The sequence below is a fragment of the Leptinotarsa decemlineata genome, unplaced genomic scaffold (assembly GCF_025532065.1).
Source record: "Leptinotarsa decemlineata unplaced genomic scaffold, Ldec_3_MD MMD2_tig00002974_RagTag_RagTag, whole genome shotgun sequence".
Classification (NCBI taxonomy): Eukaryota; Metazoa; Arthropoda; class Insecta; order Coleoptera; family Chrysomelidae; genus Leptinotarsa; species Leptinotarsa decemlineata.
In genome coordinates this window covers 4,811,048-4,838,689 of record NW_027412578.1, presented here as the reverse complement: position 1 = coordinate 4,838,689, position 27,642 = coordinate 4,811,048, and the positions used below count along the sequence as shown (strand labels likewise).

Here is a 27,642-nt window from a genome sequence, read left to right as displayed (position 1 = left end):
TTATAACCCTATCTTACCTCTCAATCTTATTCACATTATTTTCACCTTGAAGTTAGAGTTTTTAAGTTATATGTTAAAAAAATATAAATAAATATACGTTTAATGTACAAAAAAAATTATTGAAGCCTGTGCCTGTGAATAATGTACACAATAATTTTGAGAAAAATTCAAAATAGAAAATGAGGTATAAATTGTATAACTAAAGTATAACTAAAAACACAGCTGCCGAGAGTTTCCTCTCCTAAAATATGGGAGCCAAAATGCAACTTTCGCGAGATATTCCACTTTTTGAGAGAATAAAAGATAAATTTGCGCATGAGCGTATCTATGCACATTGCGCAATCTCCTGCAGTTTTTTCAGTGGTTGGTTCATTTCGTTCACAGTTCCGAAATTCGCTTTCGTGTTGTGCTACACTGTTCTTTGGTAAGGTAGTATTTCATATATCTATAAATTTTTCGTCTATCGCTTGCCATCGCCTTAAATCATGGATATCGTGAGATATCAAATCAATAAAAAAAGAGTATATTTGAATATTTACTCAATTACAAAACTTTTACGAATTTCCTCTTACGTAAAACTAGCTTTTATCTACGGCCATTTTTGTGATTGTCATTTATCTAAATGCTAACTTTACATTATTATAGGTTTGATTTTTGGCAATATTCATATTCATTTTTCAATTTTATTTTAGTTTAAATTCATACACAAAGTCCACGTTAACAAATGGTTCACTACGTTATGTAATAAGTAACCCTTCAGTCGCGGACCTGTGACTTTGACAGTTCATAGTCGGCTGCCATCTTATCAACTTCGAATTTCTTTTTAGGCTTGTGAAGTAGCGAACGAAATAAACTAAGAAAATGTTTGCCTGTGCCAGATTGATTGCCCCAGCTACAAGGAGCGCAGTAAGTGAACTTTATTTTATATTTACACACTTTAAAATCCATCCATGGAAAATCGGACTATTATGTAACTTACAGATATATTATATTTGAGAATCATATCTATAATGAAGTTAAACGCACCTAGTGTGTTATAATAAGTCAAAAAACTGTTTTTTTTAAACAAGTTTGCGTGAATGTTGAATTAGGCAGTAGATTTTCAGAAAATGTTCATTTTTGAAAAAAATCAGATTCTTTTGTAGAGGTCGAAGTTTTCACTTGAAAAACTCCTGTTTGACCATTATTTTCTTCCAGCTTATTGCCAACTCCAAACAATACATGAGGCCACTGAGCAGTGTAGTAAGTCAAAGTCAAATTCAAGTTCAGAATGTTCAACAACACAAGCAGCCATCCCTCCTACCTGCCATCCGCAGTTTTCAGACCTCTCAAGTAAACAGAGACATTGACTCTGCTGCCAAATTCATTGGAGCTGGAGCTGCAACAGTAGGAGTCGCAGGATCAGGTATGGTTCATTTTAATTATTCAGGATTATCAAATACTTTTCACCTGATCAAAGAGGTTTTCTTTTCACTGAAATCGCCTCGGTTTCATACACTCAAAAAGAGTTAACTTAATATTTTAACTTTCGTCATTATGCAACATAATTATATAATTGAGATTATTCCAAACTTTTAGTTATATTCTGTTCATTACACGATACTTTTGTACTTGTAACTTGCTGGGAACAATAATTTCGTAGCCATAGAGAATTCATATCTGAAAAAAGAGGAAATGATTATTTCAGTTCTTGTTTTTTATTGAATACTTAAGAGTGGCTGAACTTTCATAATGTTAATTTTTTTAACTTCAAATTGGATGGTATATTATATAACTTTCTCTGTTCTAAAAAACAATTAGCATAAGTTACATTAAGTATTTGCAAATCTTTATCGAAAATTCATTCTGTTTTCAGGGGAACTTCAGAAAACCCTAAAACAAAGATGACATTGAGGTTTTTGCAATGAAATAATTTTAGAATACTTTTTCTTGTCGAAACGTTTTAGGGGTCATAAACAGATCATAACAAAAATGGAAAACTTAGCCTAGTGCTTCATTGAATTCAAGTTATTTTTAAAACTTTATTTTCTCTTGAAAACCATGAAGTTAACCTCTAAATTGAAATGAATTGAGTGTTATATGACAAACGATTGTAACACAATTCAAGTAATTTTTTTGCCTGGTTGTGAGTAATGTCTCATGTGCAACCTGAAAGAATGAATTGTTACTCCAAAACCTTTTGTGGTGGGTGAATTTGCCTTTTTCATACTATATATCGCGCAAGTTATCAAAAGGAGGTCTATGTCAAACTCTCGAATGTGCTTTCAAGTTCGTTTAATATATATATATATATACAGTGTGACACATTTAAAATGAATATACTCAAAAAACATTATTTTTAGCTTATTGGATTTTTTTTTCAATTGGGCAGACATTTGAGAAGTCTATTAGAGCCCATATGTCATTGAGACTTTATTTTCAGGGCCAACTTTTATTATTCTTGTGTCAAAAATCAAAAAAACAATTTACTGATTTTGTTTAATCTGACGACACCACTGGATTTGGGTAATTTTGAAATGTCAAAATTAGGTCAAAAGGTCATTGAAAAAGTTTAAGGGAATGAAATTTGAAAAATGTCATTCAATTATCCCACCAAATGAATTTTAGAACTTTCATCATCATAATTCTGACTACTCCACTGGATTCAGTAGGTTTTTGGCTCATCAATGTTCAGAATTTCATTGAAATCTGTTTATTGTTGAAAAAATTATAAGTGAAGAAATTTTGATGCAATAATTGTTGTCCATCATTCAACTCTTCTTCACTTATAACTTATTCAATCATGAATTGATTTCTATGAAATTCTAGACAGTGTTGAAGCAAAACCTGATGATTCCAAGTCAGAATTTTGATGAAAGGTCTATAACCTATAACTTTTTTATTGATGAACGCATTTTGACATGAACCATTTGAAAACTACTTGAATCCAGTGTTGTGTTCAGATAATTTTTTTTGACATCTTGAACCAATTAAGTTGGTCCTGAAAACGAACATCAGCTATTCATCAGCTACTGCAGCACATTTTACATATTTTCCATATAAATGTATTTATGAAAATAATTTAAATCGATAGTATCAAAATTCCAGTCCAGTTGCCTGCTTTTTGACTTTTTCATTAGAGTTCGATGGTCAAAATTTTACATATTTTGCAAATTTTAAATTAGAATGATAATTTCAGGTGTTGGTATCGGTGCAGTTTTTGGCTGTTTGATAATCGGATATGCTAGAAACCCTTCTTTGAAACAGCAGCTATTTTCTTATGCAATTCTTGGATTTGCCCTATCAGAAGCGATGGGTTTATTTTGCATTATGATAGCTTTCTTGATGTTATTTGCCTTTTAGATTTAAGAAATAAATACCATAGAAATATATGCAATTTCCCATTGAATTTGAAATAAAATTATTTTTACTGGTTTGAACATTATTTTGAAAAATTATTGAAATTGGTGAACATCAAGTATGCTCTTTGGTTTGAGAATATCAAGAGAAAGAGGATCCATGCAAATTTATAATATATTTTCTCGGGCTTGGTAGGTTCAGTTTTATATATAATTTTTTTTTTAGGTGAAGGAAGTAGAACAGAGTAATAATAATATTGAAACTAGGCTGTTCTATTTCCATTTGCATTATTTTTATCTTGATAGGATGTAGCAAATTTAATATTTGTTTTGTTTCTAGGAGCTGGAATTGGAACAGTATTCGGTTCCCTCATCATTGGTTACGCCAGAAACCCCAGTCTGAAACAACAGCTTTTCTCATATGCTATCTTGGGTTTCGCCTTGTCTGAGGCTATGGGACTGTTCTGTCTTATGATGGCATTCTTGTTGTTGTTTGCCTTCTAAGTTACTGCCTCTCGTTGGCACCAATTCACCATCAATTCCACAGTTTGTTACAATAACATCTTGTAACCTCATATACCTAAACTTTTCAATAGGACTTTTTATTTGTGTATACTCTTTATGAATATGTGACCAATTATAATTTTTTGATAGAGAATTTGGGCTTACTTTCATGAAGAAAAGGTTGGCATGTATTTATCAAGAGTTTTTTTCATGTGTTTTCTAGGAAAATGATCAGTAAACACACCTATTGTACAGTTTGACATTTCATTATACAGAAACCTTAGTCCTTTTTAAATATTAAATTAGGCTGTTTTTTTTATATGTATGTATTCTTCCCAGTTTACAATCAGAGCTGTTATCAATTATTTTTAAGGATAATAAATTGTTTTCATTTTATAAATCTTTAATGTGAGCAAAAAAGTGGGTCTTTGAACTCCGGCTGGATTTAGGAATCGATTAAAAGTACTCTTGAAACATGAAGTTTGATATAGCAACCTCTTCTCAACAGTAGTTGTGGCATCATTTCAGATTTTTTTAATGAAACAATTCGGGATTCAATGATTTGATCATGTGCTCAGATTGGTTTTTCAAAAAGACAAAATTTAATAAAATATTTCAATTCTACTTTCAGAGTTGAGAAAATGTTCAGTTTTCATGATGTAGTCGTTTGAATCATTCTAAGTTAATCTCCTCCATTTCATTCATTAGATCTCGTCAACTATTATTTTTTTTAAATATGAACCTGTATTGTAATACATAGATAAATTTATTATAGTGGCTACAAAAGTTGATGAAAATAACTAGAGGTATACATTTAATAAATGAAGTTGATGATGAAATCTAATGAACGAAACGTCGCATTGCAAATTGGTTTTCATTAGATTGTAACGAATATGAAACAGTATTGAAAGTTCCCCTTCCTTTTTTGTTACATCACTCGAAATGGAGGCGGTAGAGCCAAAAAACGATACTTAACAGTTCTAGTTTTTGGCAAATATCTCAAAAACAACCACTGACATTCTGAATCTGAAAAGATACTTAAGTTCCCCAAAATAGAAAACTTTCGTCTAATTTAACCGACCTACCGTTTCCAAAATAGCACCTGAAAAAAACTGCCTGTATAAAACAATTTCATTACATAAATGAATGAAAATATGAGGATCCCTCTATCGAAAATAATGAATGTATATGTAAATAATTGCTAAATTCAGTTTACAAAACTGTTGTGTAATGCCTGTCATTTGTGAAGTAAGTGCCAAATTTGTTTTGAATGGTTACTCTGCTCTATTGGCAAACTTAAATTTTAGTTTTTTTTTCATAAAGACTACACTAGCACTGAAGGAAAACTATCTGAGGGTGGGGATTGTGAGAAAATTTTGATTTACATTGGATTTTATTGAGTAATTTAATTAATAAATTGCTTGACGTATGTGATTGCTTCAAATAGTAGTTCAATTATCAGATGACTGAATTTTTTTGTAAAATAAGTTTAAGTTTGAAATTTGTTAATAATGCAATTGCAATAATGTAAGAGGTTTTTGAATCTGATTAGTAATGCGATCAGTTAGTAAATTGACCAGAAATGTTTGCTTATGAAAAAAATTAAATTTCATATCGTTCAAGGATTTGAGTAAAAAACCAGAGATGATTCCCAAAACAAATGAATGGGCTATGTTTTCGGGAGAGATGAATTTTTGGGAAAGGTTTCGGCTTTCTACTTCTCCATCTTGAAATAAAAAAAAAAATGGAATCTTCCAAAAGATGGAAGAAAGGAATTAATTTCAAGATAATTTCCACACAAAGATGTTTTTATAAAAAATAATGTTCAAACACAAATTGGAACAACTACTTTCATATGAACAATGATTTATCAACACTTTTTGCCAAATGGAATTGAAACAGTTATCATTCACAGGATTACTACACATTATAGTAAATGAAAATGGATGACAGAGTTCCAGTAATATTTCTGTCCAAATTTTATAATTTGCCCTAACCATAACGTAAAAAACAGAAAATTGAGAGTGGTTTTGTGTCCTGCAAGGTCTCAGGACTTTACTGAAGTGGTTTTTCTTTTTCATAATATATGGGAAAAGTTTTTTTAATAATTTGAGTAGATATGAGGTTCAAGTTCTCACATTAAAGAGCGTTTTTAAATACGTTTTCATTCCAAATTTTCTACACAGAAATTGTAAATCACACGTTACATTTCCCAAAATATGTTTCCCAAAAAATGTAAAAACGTCTTGTTAGAAGAATGTGTTTCGAGTTTTCCTGAATTTGTTTGTTTTGTTTCACTTCAGATGTTCTGTGATGGTGAAATTGATAGTATATTTTTCAAAGAGCGATAAATGTCATTACACGTGAGTATGAAGTATGAAGACGCAAACAGAAGGCGAGCGTCGTAAATCATGCAAGCGAGTGATTGTTCTTTTTCACGAGTAGAGTACTATACTTTTTATATGACTTGTAACAGGAATACAATAAAATGAGATTCACTTGTGATGGATATCCTGAATGAGAGAAATACCATTATATGATAATGAAAATAATGAAAACGCATTAAAAAATGTTTCTCACTTTCGTTATTGTATTCAATTAGTTTGAATTTTGATTGAAAATCTATCGTTGTTGAGAAGCAGCTCACAAATTGGTGTGACATAAAGGTGTTTTAAGTTTCTGGCAACTCTCAATTTGTGCAGACGACAGGTACCGTCCAACTTGAGGAGCTAATAGGAAATGTTTTTTTCTAGTGAAGTCGGTTCTCTGTCTTTTGATATGAGAATAATCTTCCACATTTTCACTTGGCAAATGGGAATTTGTATGAACATAATTTTGTATTTTGTAAAGATGAATACACGGTAATGTGTATTCCGGAAAGGTTTCTTACAGGAATCTTCATATTTAATATCTAAAATGAGTTTAATGTAACGATTTTGCTTGATGACTATTCTATTTGTTTCGATACTGAGCTTAGGCCTTAATATATATCCAAAAAAATTTCTTTGAAAGTTAAAAAAAGCAAAATATGTTTTCTTCAAAGATGTACGAAAGAGCAGAAGGGCCACATTTCTATTTGTTTCTTATAAATTCCGACTTTGAACTCGGGATTTTCAGATTAAAATCGAAATTTCGAGATAAAAGTCGAAATTTTACGTAAGTATAGAAGGCCACATATTTTTATTATTTGTTTCTTATAAATTCATACTCTACTATAAACGCGGAATTTTGAGATTGAAATCGAAATTTTGAGATTAAAGTCGAAGTTTTACGGAAGCCCAGAAGGGCCACATATTTTTATTATTTGTTTCTTGGAAATTACGATTTTAAACGCGGAATTTTGTGATTAAAATCGAAATTTTGGAATAAAAGTCGAAATTTTACGTAAGCGTAGAAGGGCCACATATTTCTATTTTTTCTTAGAAATTCTGACTATGAACGAGAAATTTTGAGATTAAAATCGAAATTTCAAGATTAAAGTCGAAATTTAACGGAAGCCCAGAAGGGCCACATATTTTTATAATTTCTTTCTTGGAAATGACTTCAAACGTGGAATTTTGAGATTAAAATCGATATTTCAAAATTAGGTGAAATTGCTTCTCGAAAATTCCGACTTTAAACTTGAAATTTTTGAGATTAAAATCGAAATTTCGAGATTACAGTCGAAATTTTATGGAAGCGCAAAAGGGTCGCATATTTTTATAATTTGTTTCTTGGAAATTACGACTTTTAAACTCGAAATTTCCACTTAAATCTCAAAATTTCGACTTTTGAAATTACAAAATCGTTCTCAAAATAAATAATTTCTTTTGCGTTATTCTCTTTTAGCATAGTTCGGATAAATTCAAATAAACCATTGGTACTTTTGATATTCTACGACACATTTTCTGTTCTCTTTAAATATTCAACATCGATCTAGTATTCCATATTATAATAAATGCACCACTTTATATTCTTCTGTTTATATGGAAATTTAATTCAAGTAAGTCCCCGTTTATGTTTTTGGTGCTTGCTGAACCAAAGACGTTCCTACTTTTTTTGAAGGGGAATTCCCGTTATTGATAATCGCAGCTATGTTTGAAACCCTTGATTTTTACCAGTTTCATTGAATGAACTCTCGAGAAGTTCGCAATAAAGATATTGAGATATTTTCATAAAAATAAATACACTGATTATGTTCAAAATTATCACACATCACTTAATTCGAAACTTTTATTTTTCTAGACTAACTAAAAAATGTGCCCTACCTAGTTGACAAAGAGAACAAAGTAATATGAGATGATTCTGTGGCTCAGATAACAGTCTGAATCCGGCGTGGTAAACCTCTAATGCAGTTTTCAATAAAATGTTGGGAAATATTTATTCACTCATGCTGAAACAACATGATCCAGCTATTCGTAGGTTCCGTATAACCGGCAAATTTCTAACTGTTCTCCTAATAAGGTCTCATATATACTCAATAGGATTCAGATCCGGGTTTCGTGCTGGCCAGTTCATTTACTCCGTGCCAAATCTTGTCGAATGCGGTAACGCAAAATCGTAATCAATAAACAGAACATGAGCATTACCAACTCCTAGATGATATTCTTCAGGGGCACCTTATATATGTAGTATTAGCATTAATTGCTCTGGGTAAACAATGACTAACTGTGAACGGCCATTGAAATAATTACCACTCAAAACATTTTAGATGCACGACCAACGAGTCAAGGAGTGGACCGGTCATCTATATACACATTGCCGCCCATCTGAACTTTAACAGGTTTATTCTTGTTTCATCAGAAAATAGGGTTCTCTTCCAGTCATCAGTGATTCAGTTTTTATGTGTGCATGCAAATCATGTCACTTTTCTAGCACTTCCGGTCCTTCTACTCAATAAACCTACCTCCTCACACGGGACAGAAACTCATACATTTGCAGCGGTCTCCTGCTCATTTTTAAATTGTGATCTTGAGCATATGTACGTTTCCTACCTTGCCTATATGTTAGGCAACTCTAGTTAAGATGATAGTAATTGAAAGTCTGATATTCATAAAATAAGCTACGAGGACAATGAGCAGCAATTTTCTCAGACGGTCCATTGAACTTCGTTTCAAAGAACGCATATCAGGTTTTATAGAGAAGAAAGGTTTAATGCTAGTGTGTCGCTGGCTTTTCTGAAGCCAGCGCCATATGCTTAATGAACATTGTTTCAAATTATTAAAACTAGTACGTTGCACTAAACTTTTGGATGCTTTGGAAAGACGGCGACGAGAACCATTATCAACTCCCCCCCCCAGTATTGGTAACTTTCGTGGGAAAGAATATTCAGTGGTATCGCGGATACCCACCTGTCTTTCTATGGGTACCGCTCGAAGCGATACTCCAATTATTTCTCTATTTTTCAAAGTATTCATGGTAATAACTGCAAAGCTTCACAATATATACTTTATTTCCAATACGCGTTTCTCTACATAGTAGCATCCTCAGTTGGATCAGTTCACAGTGTATTCAAAATATTCTTGAAAGACTTCAAAAGTTTACAAAACACCTAAAAGTCCTTCGGTACAATTTATTCATTTCAGATGATCATAATATTCATACATGTACAGGATGGGGCAAATTAGACACTTTCAAAGGGAAACCATTGTTTTCAAACTAGATAGATGAAAAATGATAGCTGTGTCTGAGGGTCAAATTTTACGACAAACCTAATGGTGAAAACCGCATATCGATATCTATCATCGTTTCTGAGTATATTTTCAACAAGACAGGGTTTCGGCTCACAACACTGCAATTGTCATCAATTTTTTGGCAGCAAATGTTGGTAATAATTGGATAGCCCAACTCTTGGCCGGCCAGGTCGCCGGACCTAACGCCTACGGACTTTTACCTCTGGGGAAGGTTGAAACATCTTATTTTTAAATTGCCGACCAATTCTAGTTACGAATTGGAAGCGGCAGTAATGTAAAGTTTTGCTTCTCTCACTCCTATTGAACTTATTAATTCGACAAAAAAAACGTTCAGAAGAGGTGCCGCCTGTGTGTAAGAGGAGCTGGTAGACATTTTGAACACATTCTCAGAAGAAATATAATTCATTGTTTTTTATCATTATTATTGTTGAAGTTTCATTTATAAGTAGTAAATATAGTATAAATGGTTATCAGTTTTATTAAAACTATGCGTTTTAATTAACATTTGATAACTACTACTAATGAACAATTTATTTCTGTTTTATCGCCACGTCGTCCAAAGCCTACTTGATCAAAGTGTGCGTTTCAAAGTCTACATGAAAAATCCTAACAGGTCTGTATTTCAAAGATGACTCTAGTAAAACATCAAGTGTTCTACATTTTTGGAAAGGTAATTTTAAGCTCTATTGAAATATGCAGGAATATACAGAGTGTCTCATTGAAAACAAATAGTTTTCCATCAATAACTATTGATATCTCATTTGAAAAAATAAGTTTTTCACACCATTGAATTCTACATAAAAAAGTGCTATGGAAATACAAGAAAAAAGTTACAGTAACCTTTCAAAAATGTACGTTTTCGAAAAACATGATAGATATCGATCTGTGGTTTTCACCATTGAATTTGCTATGAAATTTGACCCTCAGACACAAACATCAGTTTTCATCTATCTAGTTTGAAAACAGGAGTTTCCTTTAAAAGTGTCCAATTTGGTCCACTCTGTACATTTCAGATATTTGACTCATGTATACTATTACTATTTCAATACTATTACTATACTACTATTTCATTCATTTGTTAATTCATTCATGATTCATTCATTAGTAAATTAGTGAAATGTGTTTATGAACAAATACAAACTAAAATTAGACATATCAGTGGTATACAACTCAAACTTTGCTTTATTCATGTGGCAAAAAACAAATTGAAACACTGATATCAGATTTTCGAAACGAATAATAATCAATATTCAACAATGCAATAAAAAATCTAAGGATTTTGAATATTACATCAAATATTAGTGAATAAGAATAATCGATTCATTGAAGTGGTTTTAAATTATGTAAAAATATCCCAAATTCTCTGAAAAATTTCAGCTAAATGAATTTTAAAAAAATCTAAAAAATATCTTGTGCTATGAACTATTAAATTATTATCAATATATTGATGGATGTAGTTATTACGTGGTAGGAAATCATAATGAAGAAAAAAAAAATTGAAACTTTCTATGTTTTTACCACTTTCATTTGTAACTACTGCAGTTTCGTCCTATAAGGACATTTTCAAATGTATACATTAGTATATTAAAGTATAAGTATATTAAACAATATTGTATTATGTATACATCAATGTATTGATACATTAACGTATAAGTTTGAATGTATACATTAATGTATAACTGTATTATACATTAATGCATTATGTATACTTTAATGTATTATAGTACATTATACAATAATGTTAAAGTACATTAATATATAAGTTTGAAAATGTCCTTATAGGACGAAACTGCAATAACGTTAGTTACAAATAAAAGTGGTAAAAAACAAGAAAGTTTCGATTCTCTTTACTTCATTATCATCAATATTCTGATGAATATTTCATACATTATTTAAACTATACGAGAATCAGTTGAACTTTCTTTTGATTTCTTCCTGCAGCTGAAAAAGTAAATGCGCCACTGGAATCAATGATGTTGCCCCGGAGCACCAATTAATTTTTGTTGTTTCATGATTTGTATTACTTTCTTCTTTAAACCGAAAATATATTTATTATAGAATACGTAAGATTTTATTCATGGAATAATTTATCCGCAAAATGTTTGTCTTGAGTTCCTCTAAAAAACATTTGAAGGTGACACGATATATAACATGAGATAAAAGAAGTGAGTAAACATCCCACGCAGACCCGCCATTGCCAAAAACAATCCCCTTTTACACCAATCCAAATATAACGGATGACACACTATCTTCATAGCTCACTCGGTGTTCTCAAATAAATCACAACGGTCGTTACTGAAACCACCCCTGGATATCGAAGATGATCCTCCGAGATTGATTCAATTGTATAAAATCGAATTGGATGCTGTGCGCAGTTGCATCCGCCAAATGTAATAATCCACATCCTGGAATGCCAGGATTTTCCACTTTTCAATAATCGCAACGTTTCCACCCTAGTTGTTTGTGCGTCCAGGAGAATTGAGACTGAAAAACTCAATAACCCCAATCCGTGCCTTCAATTCCATCCACTCAAGTTAATGTTGTACGTGACGCGAATTCTAAGATGAAATCTGGTGGAAAATGCTTTCTTGTTGGCATTTTCGCTATTTGTGCTTTATGTAGAGGTAAGTCGCGGAAATATATTATGGTGGTGTTGTTCTGATTCAGGGCGTACGTAGGGATGTGTCACGTGTGACACAAAAGAATCACTTTTTCATGGATGAAAAGAGGTGAATATTCTACGAATTTAGAGGAGTATTCATTTGAATTAAGTTATACATTTTTCCATTATTTTGTGATGGAAATTGTTTTTTGATTATATATTTGGTCAGAACACTGACGCGATCAAAAAGTGTACCTAAGAACCAAACAATCAAACTAGATGGTACAAGTGAGATACATTTTTGGCAAAAAAATCTGACTCGACTAAAATCAAAGAGTTCTGTGAGAGCAAAAACAAAGTAATTTCATATATTTCTATACATACAGTGTAAAATAGTCAAACTGAATAGATTATTTATTTAAATCATTGTGCATATTTATAAAAAATGTTAGTAAAAAAATTTTATATATTATGTTATCTAAAAATTTCATCTCTTGGAGGAAGAATTGCAACCCATAAATTTTTAAATGAGTGTATGAGCTTCTGTTACATCATTGAATAGGTATCTTCATTGTCAATTCAAAATTGTTATTGTTTTCGAAGTTACAAGTGGGGGTTTATTCATCTTTTTTGATATAAAAAATGTACGACACGTCCATTTCACAAAAATATTTTTGATAAAATTTCAATGATTTTACGTCAACATACGAAAGTTAGCATTTGAATAATAGTTCTTTATAATTATGAAAATTATTTTTTATAAGCTTGTACGAGAAAACAAACCTTGAATTCCACAAACAAAAACAATATAAATATATAGTCCAGTCATCTTAGTAAGTTCACCTCGGAATGTGAGAAACTCAGTTATAAACTCGTATAAACTTTTTTTTGATATCCTGAAAGTTATCTCAAAACCTACACACGGTAGAGTGTACGCGACTATTAAAATCTAAGGTGAAAGGTCACAAAAATAGAGTTTTTGTACATTTTTTGCAAATATGTTGTTTTCTATGAGGTTTTCATCAATATTGGGCGAAGAGCGCGCGGTTAGAGCATCATTTAAGGTCAATCGGTAGGTTTCGGGTCAGAAACACGCCATACACACAGTTTATTAATTATTGATAATCAAATACTTATTAATAATTTTCATTTCTTATTAATTATTACATCATCATCCGTATTAGGAATCACACGTTAAAAGGTAAGACCTCGTTAATCCTTAGCTCGCCCAAGCTTCGACTTCTGAGGGTTGTCGTTCGTAGGGGTGCGACAGCTGGTTAACGGAAAAAACAGATTTTAACAGAACAGATCATATATTAATAATTATTTTACACAAATATCTATTTTTAATTGAGTAACAATTTATTTAATAACACTTACCTGCCCGTGAAGTTTTGGAATTGTGGAGGAAAATACTTGAATTATATTTCAATTCTAATGTAATTTATATTAATATCTTCTTAAATAAATAAAAAAAGGAATTCCTAATTAATGTTTTGATTAAAAAATATTCCATGCATTCATGATTGTGAAAATTAAATATACCTAATGATAAACTTCCAAAATACGTATCATGAAATTATAAAACAAACAACAAAAATTAATTGGCGCTCCGGGGCGACTTCATTGATTCCAGTGGCGCATTTGCTTTTTCAACTGCAAGAAAACCCGGAAAAACCTGCAGCACCACATCATCTGAAGATCTTGATCTGCCAATGTCATCTCTCTCATAAAAAAAAATGTAGGCTGTCTCCAGAGGCTCCAATAAATTCAATACATCGCCAGAACACTTAGTGACATGACTATCGTCAAACTTAAACCAGTCCGTTTCGTCTTTGGCCAAGGCGTAATAATGACCAGATTCAACGCCAGAACCACAGTGAACAATGATTGCATGAAGATTATAATAGTGATCTGCTAGATTGAAGTGTTCATCAATTTTGAATCTTTGTAAGAGTTTGTTGAAATTTAAAAAAATGAATAAAAACTACAGGAACCACAACTTATATTTTTAATTATCTTCTTCTTCATCGTCGTCTTCCGACAGCTGTAGTACTTCAAAGTCCTCTTTTTTGTCGTCTTCAACGACATGTCTCCAGATCTCCCATGATTTCGTGATTACAGATTCTGTCTTTATTGACATCGTTCTGATATGGTGAAGCATTGTGACAAGCTTGCCCATTACACTGGCCACAAGCTAAAGAGCACTGCAACCCCAATATGCATCCACATGCATCGCTAACTTCAACGACTCTTGCAGTTGCAGAATATTGTGTTGAGCAATCCCTCTCTGGAGCAGGTGCCAAAATGGTCATGATAGGTTCCAGGAATTCGTTACTCATTGTCCAACCCCATTTCTGGGGTTCCAAATCATTCCCTAATAACAATAATAGACACGATTGAAATGTTGGTGAGCTGCTGCACTTGCTGGGGGATATTTGATAACTGCACAGGTTTTGTAGACAAATTTTGGAGCATTTGGATTGGAATTCCATTTTCAAATAATCTTTGAACCGGACAGTTTTCATCTTCAAATGCTGCTGCAAGTTGATCCAAATTCGGCAGTTTCTCAAATCCTTTTGAAAATTTTTTTAGCGCAGAAATGAAAATTATGAATAATTATGTATTTATCAAAAATTAATAAACTTTGAATGGCGTGTTTTTGACCGGGACAACCGATTGACCTTAAATGATGCTCTAACCGCCCGTTCTTTTCCTTCTATCTCGAAAACAAATCAACGAATACACATTTTTTTGACACAAATTGTAGGGAATTTAATCCCCTACAATATTGACAATAAATACAAATAGCGAAAAACCCATAGGAAACGAGATATTTGCAAAAAATAGATTTTCGTGACCTTAGACTTTAGATTTCAATAGTCGCATATGCCCCACCTTAAGTAGGTTTTGAGACAACTTTTAGGATTTTTCTTATTAGTCAGTGTGCTATGCTTGAAGACTGACAGTAAACAAATCTAAAGAAATGAACTTCAAACGTTCAAGCCAGTCTCGAATATACCTACACAGTAGGTTGAACGGACTGACGCCATCAGAAAACAACTACTCCCCTGGCTAATACCACGAAGGGTGTTGGATTATATCCGACAGGCGTCAGTGCAGGAATCTTCACAGAAAATTTCTTGCATATGCAATTGACAATACAACTGAAAGACTCGACCTTCAATTTTGGAACGAGCACTCTTGCAGACCGGTTTTCAATTCGAAATTCGACTTGGGCATCAATTTCTGCTTTTTGTCAACTTGTAATTCATCCCAAAAAAATTACAAAAATGAGTTTATTTTTCAAAATATCGAAAAAAGTTACAAATAAATTTTTCTTAATACAAGTTTTAGCCCATTTTTTGATAATTGCGACGCAGTGGCAAAATAAGACTCAACTCAATCTACATAAAACTTCGTCGCTTTTGACATCATCATTCAGTGTGGTTTTTTTTTCATGTTCATATATGATGCTAAATCTAAGTATTTGTCTCTGTCTAAATGAATAACATAATTAAAGCGAAAAAGGCCACAGTGTTATCAGTAGTGTCCTCATTGTTGTAATTTTTATATAATTTTTTAAATGCAATGATAATAACAATCGCCTCATAAATAATTGTGCACTTCATATTTGTGACTATGAACTAATAAACACGAGAAAAGGACGGAGTTCATTTCATTTGGAAATGAGACTCACACTGAAATGTTCTTCCATTCAACACAGACTATCTTTTCAAAAAAGATATTTTATGAAAGTAGGTTGTACGAATACGAAACTATCGACTATGAAACTCAATAGCCCTGTTTGGATTTCGAAATTTTATAGAAGAGCAAACAGTCATCACAGTGCTACTCTAAAGAAAATGTATCTGTAATGAAACATTGTCAAAACTAAGAAATTTTATGTAAGGTCTCACAACAGTGATCAATTTCCAAAACTAAGGCAGGAAATCAAAATTATCTCATGCAGCTGGATTTTTTTAAAAAATTGCATTTAGAAAATTAGTTTCAAGTTTAATTTATAATGTATTTTAATTCGATTTCTAATATCTTGGATGAATGTGGCTCAAACTGTATAAAAGGAATGTTATGACGAACTAAACTATACAAATATTTTCTATATCAAATAGCTTCAGTTCATTTCATTGAGAAACAAAATAAATTGAGGTAGAAAAACAAATGATTCAGTGGATTTCTTCAATTCTCTACTCCGTTATTATCTCTTGAATTGTTTTTGGTGATATATTTTTCTGTGAATGACTTACGTATTAATAACACTTTATAAATGAATATATGACGTTCTTTTTTGTGTTCTTTCAATTGACATTTCTTTGACAACTTGATAACTTTTTGAAAAATAATATAACGAGTGTCCCAAATAGATGAATATATGTAATACACCACAGATTTATAGTTATCATTTGCAGTATAATTTTTAGATGAATTCTTCGAAGGCGATTTTCCATCCAAGTTCTGTTTCTGAATAACATTCAACTGGCATCTTTTTCTGTGATGTAGCTTTATAAACTGTTAACTGATATCGTTTTCAAGCTAATACCTTTCACAACCATCATTAGAATCTTGAGTGGTACACTCAGAAAACTATAAATAAATCGTTAATAACCCTTCTAATACACCCAGTTCATATTTACGATAGACATGAATACAATACCGTAAAAGATAAAGTAGTCCAATCGCCCTGTATTCAGTGATCTGCTAATAGGGTATCGTTGTGGGCATGAAATATGAGTTGTTCCTGAATTTAATATGTTTCCTATTGATAGGAACATTCAGAACTTTGTCTCTGCAACAGTGTGACCCATTTATCTAGTAAGTTTGGCATTCCGCCACTTAGTATTCCATGTTTGACTCTACCATTTTCTGTGTGATTTTGCATATGAAGTACATATAAATTTTCTGGCAATAATCTAAAAAGTATATATTTTCTTGGCACTAATCTAAAAAAATATGAAGTCTTTCTATTAGTACCTAATTCTCATATTGTAGAAGAATTTTTATTATTCATGCTCACAAAACAGCCTCTGAAATGAGATTTTAGGAGAGAATACTTTTTGAGAAAAAGTCTTTTAGCTTTCTATCCATCTACAAAATAAATTTCAGAATAAACTATCCAAAACTGTGTTGATCATGCACACAAGTTTATTTCACATACAAACGGGAAGAAAAAGCTCCTTCAAATCGACTACTTTCACATGAACATTGATTTTGAATTGGAAGGGGTATATTTTTAGGAGTGATTAATTCAAATCATGCAAAGAAGTAACTTTCAGACACAAACTGGAAGCAAAAGCCCTGCTGAAACAGCTACTTTCACGTAAACTTTGAATTACACGAAAGAAAAATTCCATCGAAACAAATACTTTTATATGAATACTGAATTCTACAGGAGATCAGTTTTTGGGAAAAAGCGTTTTGGAATCTTCAAACAATAAAAAATGCGAGACATTTCCGAAGAAAGGCGGAAATGAATATCTGTTTCAATTACATAACGAATGTTAGAAGTAAAAAGTACAAACATCATGGAAATTGTGATTCAATGTTCATATGAAAGTCGTTTGTTTCGAAAGTACTTTTCACTTTGGGTAATTCAATGTCCATGTGAAAGCAGTTGTTTTTTCCCAGTTTGTATCTGAAACTTCTGTGCATAATGTATACCTTTTCGCAAAGAGTTTATTTTGAAGTTGATAATTTCTTCTTTTCTTCGAAAGTTCTCCACATTTTTTTATTATTTGAAGATGGAGAAGTAGAAAGCCAAAACGTTTTTTTCTTAATTGTTTTGTTTATATTGAATCTCTTGGTAGTAATATAAGTACTCAAATAATGTGTATTTCCCTTTGAGATAACTGAAAATTCATGACTCATTTAAAACGTTATTGGAAAAACTAGCAGAAAACAGAACTTACGTTTGATATTATAGTTGTTTTCTAGTAGTTGACGACCTTACCTTTCAAGCGTTGTTGGGAAATTGCTAGGTTGTAGACCAAAAATATAAAAAAACAGACATATTAAATCTTGTGTTGAAGTTTCGATAATTTTTTTCAATATTAAGTTGTTTCAAAAGTATGGTCCATTTTTATGAGTATACTTTAAACTGTTTAAGTACAGAGAATTAGATTTAAATCAAATTGAAATAAAAATAGAAAATGACAAAATTGAGCTTATTACTGAATTCAAATATTTAGGATTTATGTTAGGTTAGGTCCAAAGTGAGTGGGTCTATTCGAACCTCCACCGCAACCCGCAAGGGTTCATTGTGGCTCACACCTATTCACACACGACCAAATAAACCCAGCTACTCAACGAAGACGATCTTGACAGGATTACCGAAAATAACTTAATTTTCAATTTTAATGTTGGACTGAATCTACAGAATGTGAATGTATTTGGATTGTAGCCATTTTCTTTTTTTTAAGACTGCCTCGGCCTGAAAGAAGTCCGCATCGAAGTGCCTACCGCCGTAATTCAAGGACACGATGCTATCCTGAAATGCTTTTTCGATTCTGAGGGTGACAAACTCTATTCCGTCAAGTGGTACCACGATGCAGCAGAATTTTATAGGTACATATTTTTTGTTTGTCACAATTCTACAATGATGGCGAATCTTTTGAGCTCAGTATGTCAAAATTTTAAAAATCGAAACATAATTTTCGTGGCATGTCACACATCACAATAGTAGACTGAAAAAAAATTAAAATTGTTTTTTGTTTTTGTTCAATCAAGCGACTACAGAAATTATAAATATTTAATTTCTTTTAAAGTAAAGTTTAAAGTACAAGTGACACGCGTCTTGAAAAATTGCATATAGAGTGGAAATTGTTTATTTATTACCATCATTACTATTATTTGTGTTGCGTTCTACTTACATTGGCAAAGTACCTACTAGACCAGTGATGGCGAATGATTGGTGACACGCATCTTCAAAGGTGAAAAAAATGTATAATTCAAATAAAATTATTTCGAAAAGATTGACCTTGTGACCTTCAGTACACGAATATAATAAACTCATTAACATTTTAGTGAAAGATTCAACCAGTTTACAAGCCTACAATAGACAAAATAATTAAGTATTTTGATGTAGTTTATTATTACAATACTTTTTGAAGTTGAAGGATTTTCAATAGATGCAAATGACGAGTTAAAATTGAACACTTTATGAAGTGCTGTGAAAACAAAAAATGTGGAGTAAAAGTTTGTATAAATTGTTTCGCGATTAACCTACCCATAAAAGTTGCGCGAAAAGGAACCAACAATTGAAGGTATTATCGGAAAATAAAGTTATATGCTACAAAAAAACCGACAACATACAAGATCAAAAACAATTCAACGTGAGCATAAAAGAAATGCTGCTGCTAGAAATCAGGTATTTGAAAGAATTAGTGTCATACATACACATAAACAATTCAAACGCTAGACCAGGAACATCTAATCATAGTATAAAAATAATAAGATTATACTATGATCAAATGAAGGCAAACCAGTTACAGAAAGCAGGAATAATATAAACTTAACCATTGTCTAAGGATCCTTAGGCAATTACAACTAATCGACAAATTGCCGCCAAAACAATTGTAAACAATAACATTTCAAACAGTGAACCGATAACCTATGTTATGTTTTCTAATATAACACCTATGATAATCCAAACAACAACAATGACAATTTCGTGGAAGTCAAGTCAAGTTATATTATATCAAAAACAAAACAAACAAAATAGAGTATACAAAAAGAATATTGGCACAGGTCCTAGTGATGGATATTTCCGAGTTCTCAGGACCAGTAGTGACAGTACCACCAGGGCCGTCGCCATGGGAGGGAGCCTCCCCCCCTGCTTCTTCGACTTGGAAAAAAGTTGGGAAATTTTGGGGCGTGAAGATAGAAAAAAATAATAGTAAAAAAAACGAATAAAAATTAAAAATGAGAGAAAGGAAAGGGGGAGGTAATAAGAAAAGGGAAAGAACCAGGAGAAGGTTGGGATTTCCCAACATGCATAACTTGAAGATCCCATACTTTGAAAACTTAAAAAAAGTTCAATTTCTCCCAAGTAAGAGAACAGTCCACAAATTTTGAAGTGACAATTTTACAAAATTCCCAATTTTCGCTGTTTTTCCGACTTAGAATAGTTGGGAAATTTTGAGCCGTGAAGATAGAAAAAATAATAGTAGAAAACAATAAGCATAATATTATTTAAGTGCTGTTTCTTTTCATTCGTATTGAATATTCCTATACATTGTGGATATGGTGTAAGACCAAGGACCTTTTCCAAAGTAGTATAATTCCCATTATTATTTTTATAATTAGCAGAATTTATTTATGTTTGTGCATACCCTAACGAGCATAAGCATTCAGTCAATCTTTGGATAGCTAAGTAAGAAAATTAATATATTATAGTAGTAACTGATCCCTCGGCTTTCATTTTTTCGAAAGTTGGGAAATTTTGCTAGTAGGGTTGAAAAAATTTGGATTTCCTCCCCCTTCCCCGGTTTTTCTTTTCGCTACGGCCCTGAGTACCACTATCGAAAAAAGAAGAAATGTAGAAACCACATTCTGGCAAAGCGGAGTAGGTATTAGAAAAAACGATTTCACTAAGCATAAAGACTTTCTGAATCAACTAGGCGGAGATTTTTTATAGAGAAGGAACAAACGAGGCCCAGCAGAGCAAAGAAACACACAAAAAACACAAAATTATCAACGTGATTCATGAAAACGTATTTTGAAGCAAATCACTAAAATTATTGTTTTTATTTGACGTCTTTTCTTTCAATGTTTGTATATACCATATATATCTGTTTAAAATCTGTTCTGTATATATGTATGTTGTATGTTGTATATATAAATGTTTATATGAAATAAAGAATATATTATTAAAGATACCATTGGTAGATTTGCAGAAAAGCATTTGGATTTGTCGAATAAAGATCAGTAGTTGTCTATAACTACGAAGAAGAAATTTTGAAATCTGGAACAGATTACCCGACACTGATACTGTATTTCAAAGATGACTAGCAAAACATCAAGTGTGCTACATTTTTGAAAGATAATTTTAAGCTCTATTGAAATATGCAGGAATATACAGGGTGTTTCATTAAAAAAATAGTTTTCCATCAATATCTATTTATATCTCATTTGAAAAAATAAGTTTTTTACACCATTGAATTTTACGTAAAAAGTGCTTTGGAGATATTTTCATAGAAACAAGAAACTTTTGACGGGAAGAAAGTCACAACAACTTATCGAAATATATAATTTAAAATTGTTTTTTGTTTTTGTTCAATCAAGCGACTACAAAAATTATAAATATTTAATTTTTTTTAAAGTAAAGTTTATTACTATTATTACTACTCTATATGCAATTTTTCAAGACGCGTGTCACTTGTACTTTAAACTACTTTACAATGCATTTTATACAAATTACAGAATTTTATTACTAATTCTAGGTAAATAGGTAGATAATAAAAATATGTAGTCAATAACATTTCAACTGAAGAAGTTACGGTGTAGTGAAACACGCTTTGAATAAAATTCATTGTGACAAAAATTGTTCAATTATTATCAAAAATAGTTTAATTAATTTTCATCTCAAGAGCCGAGTGCATAAAAAACAATTAAAAATTATTGAATAATTGATAAATTGTTGTAGAACATGTCTTTTCAAAAACAGAAATAAATTTCCATTCAATTCATTTCATTTTCAACTTTCGCCGCCGGATACAATTTTATCAAAGCCATTTTCCAGGTTTGTTGACCATCGTCTATTGGTTTTTATACCCGAAGTTTTGTCTACAACTGCGGTAGACTTTATCAAAGGCGATGTGGCAGCGGACGAAATGCTCTAATCAGACATGAAAACCTACAGACCACGGTTAACTAACCGAAAAATAGCTTTGACACATTTATTTCACCAGATTTCAACCAATTCTCATATCAATAATATTTCATGTCATCTCAAAACTTCTTAATACTTTCTATTTTGTTATAGGTTCACTCCAAGCAAAAGTCATCCAATCAAGTTATTCGAAATAAAAGGCTTCACCGTCTCTGAGGAAAATTCAAACGCAACCCATGTTGTTTTGAAGAATGTTAGTACTGCGATGAGTGGGAAATTTAGCTGTGAGGTTACTGCAGATCAACCAAGTTTTTTCACGGACATGAAAACTGCTCATCTAGTGGTAATAAAAATGAAATACGTTACGTTTTCCCCGTAGGTTTGTCAATAAATGACTACACTGTACAATTAAACTTAACTTTATTTCACTGCCAAACTGAAAATACAATCGAATACTTTAACTGAAACTTCAAACTATTATTCAAATGTCTATCGCCTTATTAGATCACCTCGTACCGCACTGTCAACTAGACTTCCCTGATATGCGTGTGGTTAGTGTTTACATATGGTAATAGAAGTCACTCGAAGCCGATAGGAAAGTCGCTAGAAGTATATCGTAGCGACGCGGAATCTAGAACAATCGCGAAACACAAGTTGAGTTAAGCGCGAGCTTGGCCAAGTAACAATCGATGTACCAGCGGCGACCGGCGTTATTTTTTTTCAGGGGAAGATTTACACTACTCAAGAAACACTTTCCTAGTAAAAATATCTCAATAAAGTGTTTTTCCACCCTATGCGTGAGATATTACAATATTTATAACGTAATATATCAATAAATGAAACATTACGTTTACAAGATCTGGTGGTAGTTTATAAAATTTATTGAATTTCAATTGCATTGAAAATTACTGGAGTTTTTTTCCAACACCAAACCGTTATTTTAACACCTCGACACGTGTTTCGATCACCAAGTGATCATCTTCAAGAGGAAGATCAGTTTGATTTTTCTCTTGGAGATGATCACTTGCTGATCGAAACGCGTGTCGAGGTGTTAAAATAACGGTTTGGTGTTGGGAAAAAACTCCAGTAATATTCATTACTATACCAAAGGTTCCAAACAGTGTATCACAAGTTCAATTAAATTCATTAACTCTGTGTTTAATCTTCCTTCTGAAGTTGATCACTTGGTGATAGAAACACGTCTCGAGGTGTTAAAATAACGGTTTGGTGTCGAGATAAAACTCCAGTAATATTGAACTCTATGTGTGGTTATTATTGTGTTCATAAGTGAGATGATTATTCAAATCCTAAACCAGAGTGTATTTTCGAAAAAAATATTTTCCAGGTCGTCGATCCTCCCAAAAACAGTGTGTCTATAACGGGTGCCAAATCCAGATATAAAATCGATGACTTTCTTAAAGCAACCTGCACCTCGGGAAGATCCGATCCTGCGGTTAACTTAACATGGCATTTGAATGGAAGGCCAGTTGACGGCCCTCAAGTCCATAAATACAAGACAAATGTTGAAGGAAACTATGTAAGGTAAGATTATCCACACATGTAGCAGAGCCGTTCCTAGAAGCATGAATTTGGACCCTCCCAAACATTTTCCTGAATGCCTCTTATTTCTATAACAGAAATCCAAAGAAACATACCAAGAAGAAATATTTCATTTGAAAATTATTTGCCATCGACTAAGCACGACTTACCATCATAGAGAACTAAATTTTGATTTTGACCAAAATATAGTGCTATAAGTAAAACAGTTTTCACATTTTTTTAAACAGAAATCGAGGCAAGAGAGAGCAGAGTTTGAAAAATGCGCTGCTGACGAAAGATTTGCAAAAAAAAGGTGAAAAATTAAAGAACTAAATGCTGAAAAATCAAATTTCTTTTTGAAATAAAAAATGGGACGTTGAAGGCACGTTGGTCCATTGATAGTTGCTGTGCTCCCTTGTTCGCTACAATCAGGAACGTAAAAATATTTTTAAGTTTTTCCTCGTGGGTTTACCGAGTACACTGAACACTAATCAAACTTAACTTTATTTCGCTTTGAATACAACAAAACACTTCAAACTTCAACTATTATTCGAATGAGTTAGACGTGATCTTGGTGACGTCACAATTGAATTATGGCTACCAGCGGCGGCCGGCGTTATTTTCTTTAGGGCATGATTTACAACAATATTGATTATTTCAATGGATCAGTCAAACTCGAAAAAAACGAACATGGATGTTGGTAACATAACGTTGTGTCAAATTCAAACAAGATAGTCAAACCATCCATGACATTCAGGAAAACTCTGTACAATACACCCTCTAAAATGCACGTATCGTTTAGGTAGCAAGAATTATATTTTTCACCCTATTTTTATATTATTTCGACATTAATCCAACATTTTTATTTAATTTCGACATTATTTAAACATTGAAGCAATAAACTTTTATAAAAAATTATGTATATTTCACTAATGTGATTTTTTATTTGTAGCTCATATACTACCATCCGATTCAGGATCGTGCAACCCTTATTCGAAAACGGTGTGCTCAAACTTCGATGCTCAGCAAACTTGATGAACGTGTGGTTCAGAAGCGCAGAAAAATCAATTCAACTAAGGAAAGAAAAACACCATGAACTGCACCCCGAAGCTGAACCGGCTTGGTTACCGTCCACAACTAGTACAGACTTTTCCAATGAAAACTATTGGATGTATGTTGCAAGAAACTCCCCTGAATCTACTCGTAAGTTATTTTATAAAAATGTATAAAATCCTGGTGTGGGTGGTAATTTGGTATTGCTTTGTTAAAAGCTATAGTCTTAACTCACGATATATTTATATAGTGTTGCCGTTATATGATTCGCCCCTTCATTAGAAAGGGGAACCTGGATAATTTAACTCCACTTCCTTCCAGTGATGAAGTTATTCCATTTGCAGCGGAAGTAAAATATCTAGTTATTATTAAAATAACTCACCTGGAACGTGGCAAAAGCATTACAGCAAACATCTCAGGCGAAGCTCTCTAGTATACAGAGGCAGGCTTGTTTGCTATCTTCGGTGATATTTGTTCAATACCGTTGGCGGCCATGGCAATTCATCTAGACCTATATCCTCTCCACATCTTTCTAAAAAGCGAGAGGTAAGATGAATTACATACAGAAATGTATGACAACTGTAAATGTATGACTAAATGACTACTGGTTGGTACTAAAAGTCACAGCATTCTAGTAATGACCTCCAAATTGGACGTCTCCAACTGTCCTGATCCAAAATATAGCGGACTGGATCTTTCGCGAGGAGAAAATACTAAGAGGTAGTTGGTTCACATATGTATAAAAAAACTGATGTTGGTCACAGACCCAAAACATGTCTAGGTTCGTTGATTTATGTTTGGCGAGATGAGTGGAAGTCAACCTCACACATAAGTTAGTAAAAATAATCTTCGATAGCCAAAAGGCTCTGGAAGCAAATTAGTAATGAACTGCAAAAAAAAGACTCTCCCCACTAAGAATACTTAAAGTTTCTCTGGCATAGATTCCTGGCCACACTGGAAAGTAATGAAGCTACTAAATATTTTTTGGCACTGAATACCTGGGCTTCAAACGTCTGGCAAAATCTACCATTGGCCCATTCCAAGGTATTTATTTGTCAAACAATTATTTTTAGACTAAAGCAGCGATGACCTACGTTGTCTAACAAGCGTACTTACAGGTTAGTGTTGTCTAAATCATCATATGAAGACACTTGGACAGTAGGAATATTCGACTGCTATCTCTATTTGTAAGATGATGGAAGAGCAGAGCAGATTCTTTGTGTCTGCTCCGCTGTTGACCGAATGTGGTTTTCAGATTTCGACAGTTTCATTCTCACAATCTGACTTGAAAACCTATTCAAACTTGTGACCCCCTAATTTTCAGTTGTTCGACGTTTCGGCTAGGCCATTTTCAATAAGGTATGACTACACTGAGGTCTCAATCTGCCTACTCCCAAGCGTCGACTTTGATAATTTGAAGTCCGGGTTGAACCGCATCTGTTGTTTTCAGTTGTTCCGACGTTTTGTTTTCGACTTTGAAGTCTTTTTTCAAGGAGGTATGACTACAATGAGGTCTCAATCTGCGCACTCTTTAGGTAGTGACACGCTTTAAGGGTGTTATGACTTGACACCGGGGTCTCAATATGTCTACTCCCAAGCGTCGATTGTGAGAGTCGACTCAATTTTCCTAGTCTCAAGCGTCGACTGTGACAGTCACCGTTTATCGGGGAATCGAACTGTTAAAAAAGCAAGTACTTAATACTCTTTTAAGCTGCCCGAGCTTTCGCTAATGTTCATTGGTTTTATCGAGGTATGCAATAACTGTTTTATCCCTTATTATATTTTATATATGATTATTGTGTCCTTTTTCATATTACAGCCCTCCATAAAGCGGGCGATAAAGTGGGCGATAAACTTAAAGCAAATAAAGATTTGCGAAAGTTCGGGCACATAAAAAAAGAGTACTATGAGTACTTACTTTTTTAACAGACTGAATTCCTGAAAAATCACTCTCCTCTATTCATTCACACACATATATTTGATATGACAAAAAAAATATTTATACATTTTAATTTTTTTTCCAGTGATATTTGAAGACAATACAAACAGCCTTGCTAAACCTCTTCTCATCAATGAAGCAATAATAGCAGCTACTGTTATATTCAGTTATAATTTTAGGTGATAGTTAAAAGTTGTAAAATATATTTGAATTTGTTGCAAATACTTACTTCCATGTTTAAATTGTGATAATAAGAAATTATTGTAATTTTCTGTGTCGGGTATGGAGGCTTGTCCTCTGCAATGCAAATATATTTAAATTGATATACCAAGAGAACTATATTGATAAATGTATTAATAAAAATTGCTAAATTTCGCTTATACTCACGTGAATTCTCTAACCCCTACCCTAAAACAATAATTTAGTCAATATAATAAATATTCAGTTGAGAAATAACTTTAAATATTTCCAATTTATACACTCTCTTGATTGATTGATAGCACTTTATTTCCAACAGGCATTCACCCAATGACATTAAATGTACAAAGGTGTTGATGAAAATACAGGGTGTTCCTTAAACACATGCTAATATTTAAGGAGGTAATTCTTAGACCCATTTTAAGGAAAAAACGTCCAATGGACGTATGTCCTAAACGTCTCAACTTTTGAGATACAGGGTGCAAAGTTTTCAAAAATAATCAGTTTTTTAATAATAACTGAGATAATTTTGTAGACATCTTTGGCATATTTGGTACATATGTTCCATGCCTCAAGGCGCATTTTCTGATGTACACATCTCTACGGGTTTCGCATTGAATATTTTTGGGGAAAAAGTACTAGGCCAATGCTTTCTTTTCCAAATAAAATCATTTTTAAAATCCTCATTTATTTTTGAGAAAATTTGATCTCCTGGTATTTCTTTGTCCGACGCATGATTTTCACTCAAAAAAATAAAAATTGACAGAAAGCAAATCAAGAAATTAGATCAATTCTAAAATGAATGAGAATCTGAAAATTGCTTCATAACGCATTACCAATTCCCTAATAATATTTGAAAACATAGTCTGCAAAAAAATAAATTTTTCACAAAAACGAGTTTTATTTTATTTTGTGGCAGAAAGTCTAAACGAATAGCACAAATATGTTAA

General features: G+C 32.4%; 2 protein-coding genes across 3 annotated transcripts; both read left to right on the top strand.

Moving 5' to 3' along the window:
• Positions 1 to 273: 273 nt before the first annotated feature.
• Positions 274 to 4,316, top strand: LOC111502445 (ATP synthase, subunit C). Of its 2 annotated transcripts, none has more exons than XM_023156532.2 (4): positions 274 to 424; positions 828 to 906; positions 1,198 to 1,405; positions 3,679 to 4,316. In XM_023156532.2, exons 2-4 carry the CDS (start codon positions 862 to 864, stop codon positions 3,840 to 3,842), a joined length of 417 nt encoding a protein of 138 aa, XP_023012300.1. In that variant the 5' UTR covers positions 274 to 424; positions 828 to 861; the 3' UTR covers positions 3,843 to 4,316. The 2 variants fall into 2 exon arrangements, with proteins under 2 accessions (XP_023012300.1, XP_074033415.1); XM_074177314.1 differs by having other exon boundaries at positions 407 to 429.
• A 7,486-nt stretch (positions 4,317 to 11,802) lies between these two features.
• LOC111502444 (uncharacterized) lies at positions 11,803 to 26,876 on the top strand. The gene is made up of 6 exons (XM_074177313.1): positions 11,803 to 12,138; positions 18,554 to 18,698; positions 22,117 to 22,306; positions 23,309 to 23,505; positions 24,455 to 24,705; positions 26,580 to 26,876. Exons 1-6 carry the CDS (start codon positions 12,078 to 12,080, stop codon positions 26,675 to 26,677), a joined length of 942 nt encoding a protein of 313 aa, XP_074033414.1. The 5' UTR covers positions 11,803 to 12,077; the 3' UTR covers positions 26,678 to 26,876.
• Positions 26,877 to 27,642: the final 766 nt, after the last annotated feature.

Bases quoted from the DNA above. Each gene is read 5' to 3' on its own strand.
- LOC111502444 (XM_074177313.1), top strand. From the start codon at position 12,078: ATGAAATCTGGTGGAAAATGCTTTCTTGTTGGCATTTTCGCTATTTGT. The intron at 23,506-24,454 runs GTAAGATTATCC...TTTTATTTGTAG, and splicing joins GTTGAAGGAAACTATGTAAG to CTCATATACTACCATCCGAT. The intron at 24,706-26,579 runs GTAAGTTATTTT...TTTTTTTTCCAG, and splicing joins AAACTCCCCTGAATCTACTC to TGATATTTGAAGACAATACA.
- LOC111502445 (XM_023156532.2), top strand. From the start codon at position 862: ATGTTTGCCTGTGCCAGATTGATTGCCCCAGCTACAAGGAGCGCA. The intron at 907-1,197 runs GTAAGTGAACTT...ATTTTCTTCCAG, and splicing joins CCCCAGCTACAAGGAGCGCA to CTTATTGCCAACTCCAAACA. The intron at 1,406-3,678 runs GTATGGTTCATT...TTTTGTTTCTAG, and splicing joins AGTAGGAGTCGCAGGATCAG to GAGCTGGAATTGGAACAGTA.